The 13,888-nt window shown below is 53.2% G+C and overlaps 1 protein-coding gene across 2 annotated transcripts in view; it reads left to right on the top strand.

Annotated features, from left to right (window-relative positions):
* GTF3C1 (general transcription factor IIIC subunit 1) overlaps positions 1-13,888 on the top strand; it is a 78,751-nt gene that overhangs the window by 35,939 nt on the left and 28,924 nt on the right. For both annotated transcript variants that reach the window (XM_070461085.1, XM_070461084.1), the window contains exons 9-16: positions 178-493; positions 1,200-1,405; positions 4,319-4,455; positions 6,445-6,598; positions 9,088-9,191; positions 10,394-10,578; positions 12,352-12,597; positions 12,841-12,986. In XM_070461085.1, the coding sequence (XP_070317186.1) occupies positions 178-493; positions 1,200-1,405; positions 4,319-4,455; positions 6,445-6,598; positions 9,088-9,191; positions 10,394-10,578; positions 12,352-12,597; positions 12,841-12,986 (1,494 nt within the window). The remainder of the gene's footprint in view (positions 1-177; positions 494-1,199; positions 1,406-4,318; positions 4,456-6,444; positions 6,599-9,087; positions 9,192-10,393; positions 10,579-12,351; positions 12,598-12,840; positions 12,987-13,888) is intronic.

The raw sequence follows: 13,888 nt of genomic DNA, 5'->3' as shown, positions 1-13,888 counted from the left end.
GACGAAAGGGAGTAGGTCAGCTTCACTCCCAATCCCCATGGCAGTGGATCAGCAGAGCTGGAGACCCCCAGGCTCTGACTCTGCATCTTGACAACAGTTAGAAACTGTCGAATTCTGCGTACTGTTTCCCGTGGGCCGAGTTTGTGGTGTCTTAGACACATTGTGTCCCCCGCCCAGGGCTTCATGGAGGACGAAGGGCGGCAGCGGACCACCAAGTACATCTCCTGTGTGTTTGCGGAGGAGAGCGACCTGAGCCGGCAGTACGAGAGGGAGAAGGCGCGCAACGAGCTGCTGACCACCGTGAGCCTGGCCTCGGTGCAGGAGGAGTCGCTGCTGCCCGAGGGGGAGGATGCTTTCCTCTCCGAGTTGGACAGTGATGAGGAGGGCGGCGGCAGCAGCAGAAAGAGAAAAGGCAGGAGAGCTCCGCGGGACGCGAGGTCCTTCTCGAACGGCGGTCTCAGGACCCAGCCTCACCACTCCACCCCGAGCAAGGGTAGGGGTGCTCGGGGCGGGGGTGGGCAGGGGTGCACGTTCTCAGTCTGGCTCTGGGGCCGTTCAGTCCAGCGGACACCCGAGGGTGGCCTGGGTGCTGTGCCAACAAGGGACCTGTCGGTGTCACATGCATCACTTAATCTTAGGCTCAGGAGAGCCTCATGTGGCCTGTCTCCAGCCTGCTGTCAAGTCTCTTCCCGTTTGCCCTTGTTCTGTTATATTTTAACTATTAAAGGGATGGAATTCCCTAAACTTCCTCCCATCCAAGTACTAACAAGGCCCGACCCTGCTTAGCTTCCGAGATCAGACGAGATCGGGCGCGTTCAGGGTGGTATGGCCGTAGACCCCTAAACTTCCTCTATCCATTTCCTCCAGCAGTCTCTGTAATCCCTCAGGATTCTAGTTAAATTTTGGAAGACGTTTCTGAGACATGTGGCTGCTGGGGCTGACGACAGATTTGCAAATCGGGGGTTGGGGGGTTTTCTGAGACATGTGGCTGCTGGGGCTGACGACAGATTTGCAAATCGGGGGTTGGGGGGTTACAGTGGGAGGGGTGGCTTGCTGGCCCACCACCCTCATCTTAAACTGACCACATAGGTCGCTTTGACCTGGGCAGCTCTGGCCTCGCAGCTGAGCAGGAGTGGCCCCTCTCACTTCCCCCCTGTTGTGGCCATGGTCATCCCACCTACGCCTGTCCTCCGCCTCAGGGGGCTGGAAGGTCATCAACCTGCACCCGTTGAAGAAGCAGTCCTCGGGAGCCGCCGAGGAGCGAGCCTCTCGGGGCACCTTCGGCGGGGACAACCTGGACACCAGCGGCTCCTCAGAGCTCGGCATGTCCTTGGGCCCGCACTGTGTGGACAGTCACAGTGGCGACATCGCCGTGATCGAAGAGGTCAGGCTTGAAAACTCCAAGGTGAGTCCCACGGGGAGGCCGTTTCCTCCGGGGAGGAGCCTGTGGCAGGCGGGCGTCTGCCTTCTCTTTTCTGTGCTTAAGAATCACGACAGCAACAAAATCAGTGACAGCAGCAGGGCCACATGCTCAGGCCTGGGGGGTGGGCAGGGGTCAGGGCTCCACGGGAAGGGATGCTGTGCTTGTTCACCTACCACCGTCACACAGCCTGCCTTGGCCAGATGTCACCTGTTACGTGCAGAACTTTGACATTTGTCACAACATACTCTTTTTATTTGAATTTATTTTGGAGGGAAAATGTGTATGGCTGCTTTTTTTTTTTCCTCTTTAATATTTATTTACTTGGCTCCACTGGGTCTTAGTTGTGTCCTATGGGATCTTTGGCTGTGGTACGTGGGCTTCAGAGTGACCTCAGGAGTTACAGTGCACTGGCTTAGTTACTCCACGGCACGTGGGATCTTGGTCCCCCAACCAGGGATTGAACCCGAGTCCCCTCCATGGTGAGGCAGATTCTCAACTTCCAGACTACGGGGGAAGTCCCTGTATCGCTACTTTAAATCAATGGTTTTCACTCTGGGCCTGTTTTGCCCCCCAGGGAATATTTGGCAATGTCTTAATGCAGGGGGTGCAAGAGACATGGGTTCAATGCCTGGGCTGGGAAGATCCCCTGGAGAAGGAAGTGGGAACCCACTGTAGTATTCTTGCCTGGGAAATCCCAGGGACTGAAAAACCCGATGGGCTGCAGTCCATGGAATGCAACGCGATAGAAATGACCGAGCACGTACACAGAGATGTTGTCAGTTGTCACCGTAGGGAGAGGCTGCTCCTGGCGTCTTGTGGGCAGAGGCCAGGGAGGCTGTGAAATGTCCTAGACTGTGCGGGACAGCCCACAGCGGAGTTACCTGTCCCAGAGTGTCAGCACTGCTGGGGTTGAAAAACCCTGGCTCTAGATGAAAAGCCAATATCCCTTGTCATAGAAAGTGATCATAAAATAGATCTGACAAAAACAAAACTTTTTTAGTTCTTTCTGGTCAGATCCTGTTGCATCCACGGCATTAAAGAATCAAACCAGCACTTTTTCCTCTGTGTAATTAGAGGGATGGAAAGGCAGCTGACTCGGGAACACCTCTGTCACTGTGTGGTTCACTGCCCCCAGTGCTGTCCTCCTCGGTCCCCTGGAAGCGCCTCGGATAACGGCCGGCGGCGCCTCAGTCGTCTGGCACAGGACAGACTTGGGACCATCACGGCCTTGGTGTTGTTGCCCGTGTTTGGTTCTGGCTTCACAGCAGCCCTGACAACGAAAGCCAGGTCTGGTCCCGGAGGAGGCGAGCAAAGCCCCCGGGGATGGAGGGACTTGCCTGCTCAGCTAATGACAGAATGGAGATTAGAACCCGTGGGTTTGGAGCTCCCATCCTGCCCTGCTTCTCTCTCTGTCTCTGGCCTGGAAGCCTGAGCTTGGGTCCTGTCCCTACAGCAAGGAGGGGTGAGGTGGGATGTAAGAGAGTGAGGGGTTTCTATGGAATTTTCTAGAACCTTCTAGCCGTATCCTATCATCAGATGCCGTGACTCTTTTTCAAGGCGTGATTGGTCTCGTCTCCACCTGAAGCACCTGTATGTCAGCAGGTGGGGCCCACCAGGTTCCCGAGGGTCTTCCCTGCCGTCCTCACCCCGCCCCCTCTTTGCACCTCCTTATCCGGTCTCGGGGCCCCTAGCAGCACGCTCTCTCCAGGCCCTGCCAGCCCTGCTCAGCTCAGCGTTTTCCTCTTAGAAGTCTGTCCCCGGGGTCCTCATCCTTTTTTGTCTACTTGCTGGGAAGAGGATCAGGAACTGCCTGTCTGGAGGTCCCTTGGTAAAGCGTGTGTTCATTTTGCTCCCCGGCAACCCCATGGAAAGCAGACAGGTTTCCTTAAGGTGGTTTTCCTCCAGAATGTTTGCTCTGAAACAGAGGAGAGAACCAAGTCTTTCTGCCACTCTTGGGCCCCTTCTTGGATCTGTGACTCACTCTCCCTTCAGGCCCCACCTGCTTAAGGAAATCAATGAGCCCCCTGCCCGAGCGTGTTCTCATCGAGTTCTCATTCCCCTGGAAGTGCTGCTCCAAGTGAGAAGGGCGTCCAGCAGAACAGGCCCTGAGTTGTGCCGAGGGATCTTCCAGGAATGAGTTGGGGTTGGGATTTCCCTTCCCTGCAGGGCACAGATTTGGGCTTTAGGGTAAGTGATCTGAGGGCAGATGGGACAGGGTCAGGGTCTGAGCTCCTGAAGCCAGAAAGGGGGCGAGAAGAGAGGTGTGGGCGTGGCGGCAGGGTGGGGAGGGCACCTGTCTGCCCTCCTCTCTGCATCGTTCACTCCTGCTCATCCTGATTCACTCAGAGGCTGCCTCTCTGTCTAGTTTATGTCCCAGGAGAGGCTGCCCAGGGCTTCCTCGACACGGACGCAGAAGCCCATCCTAGTGTGCATTCACGCCCTTGGATCCTGTCCAGTCGTTTGACCTCCGGAAGCCCTGGATTCCTCTTCCGTAAAATGGGAACCTTAATAATAAAGCTTGAATGAAGAAAGCCCCACAGAGTGACCATAGGGAGTCAGCGTTCAGTCTGTCCATTTCCTTCCTTCCACTGGGAAGAAGCAAGTCAAAACTGAGTGAAGGCGGTCCCCTTCTCCAGGAAGGGCTAGAGTAGATGTGTCTGATTTCTGTTCTGAAACCAGCTGACCTTCATAAAGTTCTGGCATGTCTATGCTGTTTCAAATTATTGAGATAGTGGGGTAGTGGGATCCTGTGGGAGCAGTGATCCTCTTGACTTTCTTTCTTGAAATGTGGTGTAGAATTCTGTAAAGAGGGCAAGCATACCAGCAGGCGTGGTGTCTGGCCCCCAAGCCTTGCTGAGTCCGTTGTTTTTAATTCTCTTTCGGTCTCTGTTCTAGGAGAGTGGCGGTTCCCAGAAGGCAGGGAAGCACGGCCCAGGCCAAGACAAGCCCCATGAGACCTACCGACTGCTGAAGCGCAGGAATCTGATCATAGAGGCCGTCACCAACCTCCGCTTAATCGAGAGCTTATTCACGTAAGGAGTAGTCTGTCTTATGTTGATAATAAAGCCCACGGGAGTCATCACCATCCACAGAAAGGACCTGGAGGCATTTGCATCTCTCTTCTGCTGTATAGATTCTCAGAGGAGCCCTTTGTGGTAGAAAGGATTTAGAGTCTTCTTATGTGATTTGAGAAGTGTAGACTCTTAAGGAATATCTACCCATACACTTGACAGAGAAGCATGGTAGAGCAGAAAACAGGTCACAGGCAAGTGTGTTTGCCCAGCTCTTTCCTTAGAGATATGTGCTCAGGACAGCGTGAGCAGAGACTTAGGCAGGTAATAGCATCAGCCTCCACGGAGCCTTTTGTTCAGACAGAATGTTGTATGAACGCAAAAGAAAAAGGGACACGTCTGTGTCTGCTGTCTGATTTGGTCCTTCTAGCCCCCTGTTACCACCACGTCCTGGGTGGCATACTTGGGCTTCTGAGCAGTCGAGATCAAAGCCTCTTGATTGGCAGGATTCTTACCCTTGAGTCGAGGATGGGAGTCCCCTCACTAGGGGACGGAAGGACCACCTGCAGATGCTGCCGGCGGTGTCTCCTCCCTGGGCACAGAGGCATGGGGCTGGTTGTTCCTGAAGCCCTGTCTGACCTGCCGTTCCGTGACTGGTGAGCTAGAAACATCGCCACAGTGGCTCTAAGAGCTCGAGAGATGTGGGAGGAGAAGAATCAAAGAGCTTCAGAGCTGAGGGTGTCGATGGTGATAAACTGGGCCATTCCTTAGGTGGGTGTTGAATTAACATGGAGACTTAGTATATAATCTTTTCAGTTCCTGGTGGAAGTTTCAGAACATGAAGCTGCTGTGAATGGTGGCCTGTCCTTAGCTAAGCCATTTATCTCAGAGAGAGATGATCTTTGCCATCTTAAGAAGTCATCCTTGGCAAAAAAACACATGAAAAGATGCTCAACATCACTCATTATCAGAGAAATGCAAATCAAAACCACAATGAGGTACCATTACACGCCAGTCAGGATGGCTGCTATCCAAAAGTCTACAAGCAATAAATGCTGGAGAGGGTGTGGAGAGAAGGGAACCCTCTTACACTATTGGTGGGAATGCAAATTAGTACAGCCACTATGGAGAACAGTGTGGAGATTCCTTAAAAAGCTGGAAATAGATCTGCCATATGACCCAGCAATCCCACTTCTAGGCATACACACTGAGGAAACCAGATCCGAAAGAGACACGTGCACCCCAATGTTCATCGCAGCACTGTTTATAATAGCCAGGACATGGAAGCAGCCTAGATGCCCATCAGCAGACGAATGGATGAGGAAGCTGTGGTACATATACACCATGGAATATTACTCAGCCATTAAAAAGAATTAATTTGAATCAGTTCTAATGAGATGGGTGAAACTGGAGCCCATTATACAGAGCGAAGTAAGCCAGAAAGATAAAGACCATTACAGTATACTAACACATATATAGGGAATTTAGAAAGATGGTGACTATAACCCTATATGCAAAAAAAGAAAAAGGACTCAGATGTATAGAACAGACTTGTGGACTCTGTGGGAGAAGGCAAAGGTGGGATGTTTCAAGAGAACAGCATCGAAACATGTATATTATCTAGGGTGAAACAGATCACCAGCCCAGGTTGGATGCATGAGACAAGTGCTCAGGCCTGGTGCACTGGGAAGACCCAGAGGGATGGGATGGAGAGGGAGGTGGGAGGGGGGACCGGGATGGGGAGTACATGTAAATCCATGGCTAATTCATTTCAATGTATGACAAAAACCACTGCAATGTTGTAAAGTAATTAGCCTCCAACTAATAAAAATAAATGGAAAAAAAAAAAAGCAAAAAAAAAAAAGAAGTCATCCTTGCAGCAGCCAAACACGCTGTAATTCCCCCCACTCTAGGCTGGATCCCATCAGGCAGGCGTCAGTTGCCAGGGTTGAGACTGGCCTTCCATGTTGAGACTGTAACTATTAAATGGCTTCTTTTGTGGTGTCACAGAATTCAAAAGATGATCATGGATCAGGAGAAGCAAGAAGGCGTGTCCACCAAGTGCTGTAAGAAATCCATCATCCGCCTGGTGCAGAACCTGTCCGAGGAAGGTCTGCTGAGGCTGTATCGGACGACAGTCATTCAGGATGGCATCAAGAAGAAGGTATCGCATGGCCACCACACAGGCTGGGCGTTTTCTTCCCAGCTTCTCACATCCTTTCCTTGTTGGTGCCCGGGTTGTTCCTTTGTTGCCGATGACTTGGAGTTTCCCATCATGCCTCCTCACTGGGGCAGCAGGGGATTTATCCCAACATCCTGTGGAATCTAGAAACAGAAAAGGGGAATAACTTGCCTGGTGCAGGCTGCGTGAGCCCAAGGCAGGGGCCCAGCCCCACAGCTGGCCTCGAAGGGGAGGAGAAAGTGAGGCATATCCAAGTTCAGCTGAGTAGCACTGGGAGAAATTAAACAACACTTAGAAGGTGGAAAATTCAGGCTAAGCAGCAAGCACGTTATCCACAGAAATCTGCAAAAAACACATCCCAGAGGAAACGATAGCAGTGAGTCAGCGAGCATGACCCACCAGGGCGTCCAGTGAGGACAATAGATCTCTTCTGTCTCAATCTATCTATTTCTGTAAGATTTAAAGTTTGGAGCCCTACCCGTAGCAGCTGCAGCTCCGCAGCTTTGCACATATTCGAAGGCATAAATTTTTCAGGGTCAAGAGTCATTCGAGACGCCTGGCTAGGCGTGGAGACCAGAGGGAATGGTGCTCCAGGGACGGGCATTTGCAATTCCCTGACCTTTTTTCTGACGACGTTTTAAATCTCTTGCCTTAAGACAGCTCCACTTTGATGTTTTGTTTTCTGACTAAGCTGGCAAGGTCGGTTAGGGTCTCTTTTACTTTATCTTATTTTTTGAGACCTTTGAAATTCGAGAAACAGAGCAATCCCAAAAAGTGGCTTAGGAAACTCTGTCTCTACCTTTCCCGGTTGGCAGCCTGCATCAGTTTTTGTACCTGCTCTGAGCCCTTCTGACCTTGCCCCATTCCCGTCCCCAGCCAGCCTACCTCTCGTCCCCCTGAGCATGGCTGGAAGTCCTGGGCTGTGACCTCTCTCACTAGGGGACAGTCGCCCAGCCAGTCATTAGCACCACCTCTAGTTCATGTTGATCTTCCTGGAGCAGGTCTTTCGAATGTCCAGCCTTCCCAGGGCAGTCGCTGGAGGCAGGGATATCCACCCTGTCTAGGAGTCGAGAGAGATCTGTAGGTATCCACCATGTCCCACGCGCCCATTTGGCGCCGTGTCCACCATGTGGTACCCAAGGAAATGGGCAAGGAGCTGGGGATGGGGAGTGCATGTCCCAGTAAACGATGATCTGTGCCCAGGACTGGGGGCCTCGTGCCGCAGGGTACCACCGTAGTAGCCCGTTTGCCAGCTGGAAAGGGCCACCGTATTGTACATCTGCCTCAAGCATAAGCTTGACTTTCGCGGTAGCACTTTGGCACCCAGAGCGTGGGCTGCTGGCAGGCGGCCCTCCGCTCTGTTGGAGCCTCGCTGGCTGGGCTCGCTGTGCCTGGCGCCCGCCTTTTGCCATTACTCTTGCATCTCCTCTGTCCATCGGGGGCCTTTGGGAGGTTGGCTGGGCCATTTGGCTGTGAAGAGTGGGGAACCAGGAGTGCTATGTGTTGGCCCCAGGCTTTCAGATTGTGTGAGGTGTTGCTTAACTTCTTTCAATCTCACCTGAACCTCACAAAACCACAAAAAAGAGCTGGCAGGGCAGCGCGGGGGTCCCCTTTTCCCAAGTGAGGGACAGACAAGATGGAGCCAAGTGTGGCTTTTTGGGGTCCCTGCCCAGATGTGGCCACTGGTTCCCTGTGACCCACCCTCGCTCAGGCCATCTTGGGCAGGAAGCCTGCTGGCCAGTTCACTGTTTAGCAGACCTTACCTTGCTATCCTCTATCAAAGGAAGCCGACCCTCCCGGGTCCAGGTCACCAGGCCTGCCATCTCCTATATGGCTATCACACCCCCACTCTGCTGCTCAGCTCCACCAAGTCATGTCCATCCATCAGCCTAGTTAGGGCTCAAGAAATGATCACCACCTTCCTGTTGAACCTCAGTACCTTGGAAACACAAAACCAACACAGGCAGCCCTAAATCCTCTGCCAGCGTGTGCAGAGGCGCAGCTGGCTGGAGTCCCCCGACCGTGCACTCAGCGAGGGGAGACTAATGAAAGCCGCTTTCCTCTTCCAGATGGAAGCCCTTAGGATTCCCGGGCACCTGTGGGAGACGCTCCGCTCGCAGGAGCGTGGCGTCAGGAGCCACCCCCCGCCCCGGTAGCAGCAGGGACCAGTGGGCCATGACAGCCCAGCTGGGGGGCCACAGGACAGACCGCTCCATTTCCAGGCCAGAATTCCTCAGCCATCAGAGCAGTACATTAGCAACGGCAGAGCTTTGTGGCTGGTGCTTGAGGGATTTGGGTGCCAGAAACTGTAAGGGTAAACTGAGCAACATCTCACTTCGTTCCATCATGCCACTTGGAAATGTTAATGACAGCAGGCATGACCAGGATCCAGCAGGGAACCGAGGGGTGGGGCTGAGTCTCCCCCTGGCTCCTCCCCTCCCCTTCAGGGACCCCCGCATCTCTCTCTGCAGGTGGACCTGGTGGTGCACCCGTCCATGGACCAGAACGACCCTCTCGTGAGAAGTGCCATCGAGCAGGTTCGTTTCCGGATGTCCAATTCGAGCACAGCCAACAGGCAAGTGGCAGCGCCCACGGGAGTTCGAAGTAAGGCTGCCCCGGTCCGTGCTCCAGCTTGACGCGGTTTCCACAGAAGCCCTTGATTCATGCTTGTGTACCATCAGTGAATCCACTGGTCTGGAGTTTATGATTCATGATCCCCTGGCCTCAGAGAGGATCCATTTCGGGATTCTTTTTCCATTATCATTTACTTATTCTTGGCTGCGCTGGGTCTTCCTTGTGACAGGTAGGCTTTCTCTAGTTGCAGCCAGCAGGGGCTCCTCTCCAGTTGCTGTGTGTGGACTCCTCATCGCGGCGGCTTCTCTCGTTGCAGAGCTCCGGCTCTGGGGCTTTGTTGCTCTGAGAGGTGTGGGATCTTAGTTCCCAGACGAGCGATCAGACCTGTGTCCTCTGTGCTGGCAGGCAGGTTCTTAACCTCTGAACCACCAGGGAAGTCCCTGGATTCTTTAAGACCAAAAAAAAAACCCTAACATCCTTCATTCTTTTCTGTCTAATAGAGTGTGGACAGAGTGCTTCAAATCATAGGCCCTGTGATGTGTGAAACTTGCCAAGTTTCATACTAGCTCAGGATTCCAGTTGCCTTTCTGAGGTCTTCTCTCTGTTCATAAGCCACCTAGTGGACTGAGAGAAAGCTTGGTGGGAGAATGTTCTCGGCTGAGTTTAACTTGGAGGTGTGGCCTGGGCAGGCATAGGGCTAGATGTGACCAGTTGCCTTTCTGAGGTCTTCTGTCTTTCTGTTCATAAGCCACCTGATGGACAGAGAGAAAGCTTGGTGGGAGAATGTTCTCGGTTGAGTTTAAATTAGAGGTAGGGCCCGGGCAGACACAGGGCTGGATGTGACTTGCCAGATACTGGCTTGTGTGGCCGGCCGTGCCTCAGCCACAGACACTGTGAATCAGTTGCTGGTTAATTTCGCATCCCATTCCTGTTTTCTGGCATGGATGAAGGTGTCAGAGGACCCAGCCCAGCAGGCCACCTTGCTCACAGGATAGCCGCTGCCCTGGAGGTGGGGGTACACTGTCCAGGTCACCCCCACATGTCCAGCGCCCTGACACAATTTATCCGTTTACGACCACCTGTCCAGCCCCTGTGGGCGGTTGATTTGACTTCGCGGGGCCAGACTCTTGAGGACAGACCCTGTCGTTTCTCAGCCCTTGGTTTTCTCACGTACTGTCGCCGCATCTTATCCATGACCTTCAGGATGAAAGCGCCCCAGCCTCCAGTGCCTCAAGAGGAAGCCGAAGAGGAAAGTCAAGGAGAAGAGGGCCCAAGTGGATCAGGAGACACCCAGCCAAGTGCCTCCTCGAAACCAGAAGGTGGACGGGTGAAAAAGACTCAGGAGAAAATGGGCGTAACCCAGCTGAAAAACTACCACCCTGTCGTAGGTAAAGAGCCGCTCCTTGTCACGGTCCAGTCATGTTTCCTTTGAGGGGCTTCCCTGGTGCTCAGATGGCGAAGAATCCACCTGCAATGCGGGAGATGTTCGGTTCAATTCCCAGGGCAGAAAGAACCCCCGGGGAAGCAAATGTCTGCCCGCTCCAGTGTTCTTGTCTGGAGAATCCCATGGACAGAGGAGCCTGGCGGGCTAGAGTCCATGGGGTCATAAAAGAGTTGGACACGACTTAGTGACTAACACACACACACACAAAGCTCCTTCTGCTGAGTGTCCTTGGGCTGGATCACTCTATAAACCACCGAAAATCTCTGCCTCTCCCGACCCCACAGCCACTGATGAGTTTGAGCATTCATCCTGTTTTCCAGTTTGCAGGTCTCCCACAGGGCTGCCTCCCATCAGCAAGGAGGAGATGGTTGGATGTTGTCACCAAGTCAGCAGACAGGAATCTGAGCAAACTCCGGGAGATGGCGAAGGGCAGGGAAGCCTGGCAGGCTCCAGTCCATGGGGTCACAAAGAGTGGGGCACGAATGAGGAACTGAAGAACAACAGCTCCCCTCACCCCTCCACCCAGCTGCTCTGAAGTCAGCCTGTGCTGGGCCGTGCACACAGCCAGGCCTTCGTAGTCAGAGCTTCAGTTGCAGGTGCCGGTCACAGTGTGCACGTTGGTGGAGGGGCGCAGTGGTGCTAGGACGCAGACCTCAGGTGGAGATGTCCTGGCAGGGGCCCGAACGGCCGGGGATGCCAAGCAGGAGGGGTCATCGGTGGGACCTCACTTGCTGAGTTCTCCAAACACATGGGCTCGGTCTTTCCTCTCAAGGCTTCACAGTTAGAAAGTGCAGATGGGGGAGGGGGAACTCACACAAGGACATGGCACCTGAGCAGCGCACGTGCCTGGGTGGGCGCAAGGCCGCCAAGGGCTTCTCACAGGGTCCAGGCCTGGCGCCGGAGGAGGGGCCCTTGGGCCCCGTGTCCTCCCCGCCACATCTTCCTTGTCTCTCACCTGTCTCTTCTCTCTGGGGCAAGTCAGGGAGCACTTGGTGTCAAAGAAATAAGCTCTTTAGAAGAACCTGATTTTGGAGTGCTTGCAGTCCCCGTGAGCCTTGAACCTGTCCTGGAGGCCCCCTTCCCCGCTCCCCATTGTTCACCTCCTTACTCCCCTCCTTCCTTGCTCTGCCCTGTCCCTCTGGCCTCCTGGCCCTTCCCCCAGTATGCTGCGTATCGGTGTGCGCTCAGTCATATCCAACTCTGCGAACCCATGGACTGTAGCCCGCCAGGCTCCTCTGTCCATAGGATTTCCCAGGCAAGAATAGTGGAGTGGGTTACCATTTCCTCCTCCAGGGGATTTGACCCAGGAGCCTCTTGGGGCAAGTAGGTTCTCTACCAGCGGAGCTACCAGGAAAGAAAGCTAAGCACATTGCATTCACCCTGGGGTGTGTGTCCCCAGGTATCTACATGGCCCACTCCTTCACCAGCTCCAGGCCGCCCCCTAAGGTCTCTTCCTGGGAAACCTTCCAGGCCTCTGCAGAAGTATCGCCCTCCTCTCCCTTCCTTGCTTTATTTTCAGCATCAGCTGTTTCCATCCAGTGTACTGTCTTAGGTAGTTTGTTATTGTCGGTCCTCTATAAAGTAAGTCCCCTGAGGATGGAAGCATTTGCTATCTCCCTGACCCCTGGGACCCAGCAGCCCTCGGTCATTTTTGAATGAAGTAAACCAAAGGGAACCCGGGGTTTTCACGTACCACCCTCCTTCCTTCTCGCCCCAGTTCCTGGACTGGGGCGCTCTCTAGGGTTTCTGCCCAAAATGCCTCGCCTACGGGTGATCCACATGTTTCTGTGGTACCTGATCTACGGTCACCCTACCACGGTGGAGGAGCTGAGCTTCTCGGAAAGGAAGGCAGGAGTCCCGTGCTCCTCTGGGAGCGATCTGGAGGCCTCCTTCGATGCCGCAGCCAAGGACACCCAGGACGCAGCCACCTGGGAGGGCGAAGTGGAACTCGCCACGGAGACCGGTGAGATGCCCTGGGCTGGGGTGCCACAGCAGGGTCCAACAGGAAGTCACGGTGGCACCTCGACCTTATGATCTGAACTGCCCCGATCACTATACAGACATCACCCAGGCTTCCTGAGCCTCTGGGCCTCCTGCCTGATGGGGAGGGTTTTGCCCAAGTTTGTGGTGAGAGGGAACCAGGATCAGGGAGGAGAGAGCAGCATTGTGACCAGGAGTCTGGGGCGTGACCCCCATTTTCTCCTAGTGTTTGTGGATGAAGCCTCCTGGAGGCGCTACGTCCCTCCCATCCCGATCCACAAGGACTTCGGCTTCGGCTGGGCTCTGGTCAGTGACCTCCTTCTGTGCCTGCCCCTCTCCATCTTCACCCAGATCGTGCAAGTCAGCTACAAGGTACGGTGGCTCCCAGGCCGCTGTGGGGGACTGGTGCCTCAGCTCCACACTGGGGGACCTGCGCTCAGCTGGTCAAGGGAAGATGCCTGTAGTTGGCTGGGTGATGGGTGGCTGGCCAGATAGATAGATAGATGGATTAAATAGGCAGGCAGGCAGGCAGGCAGAGTAGATTGTGGGGGTTGGATGGATGGTGGGTCAAGGGAGATATTTCAAAGACTTGTTCCTTCTAGATCAATCACTAGACAGACAGTTATGGTAGAGCAATAAAATATGTTTTTACAAATTTGGTAAATACAGAAAAAAGGAGAGAATAGAAATTGCCGTAGAAATGCCATAACTGTGTCACTCAGAGGCATCGCTGTTCGTGTTACCTGTGTGTCTTCACCTAGTCTTTTTTTTCCTATGCCGTGTTTGTGTGTACATGAACGTGTGTATATATGAGAGCTTCCTTTTTTAAAAAAATACTGAATTGAGATCAAACTGTGTTTACTCTTTTATCATCTGTTCTTACCACCGAACAATATATTGTGTTTTCCACACCATTGTTTTAACTTGGTATTAAGTAAATTCGTAGTATTCCTTTTTTAAAAAATTAATTTATTTTAATTGAGAGCTAATTACTTTACAATATTGTAGTGGTTTTTGCCATACATTGACATGAATCAGCCAGGGGTGTACAAGTGTCCCCCTGTCCCAAACCCCCCTCCCACCTCCCTCCAGAGTATTCCTTTTAAGCACATACCCCAATTTATTTAACCAGTACTGTATTTTTGGACGTTTCAGTTCCAGTTTCTTGGTGTTGTAAATGACACAATGATGAATACCTTTTAGTAGCTGTATTTGTGGGTAACTCCCCAAATTTTTTCTCCAAGGGTAAGGATAGAAGCAGCATCAATGGCTTT

Source organism: Odocoileus virginianus, chromosome 33 (genome assembly GCF_023699985.2).
Source record: "Odocoileus virginianus isolate 20LAN1187 ecotype Illinois chromosome 33, Ovbor_1.2, whole genome shotgun sequence".
Classification (NCBI taxonomy): domain Eukaryota; kingdom Metazoa; phylum Chordata; class Mammalia; order Artiodactyla; family Cervidae; genus Odocoileus; species Odocoileus virginianus.
This window is presented reverse-complemented; position numbering and strand designations above follow the sequence as displayed.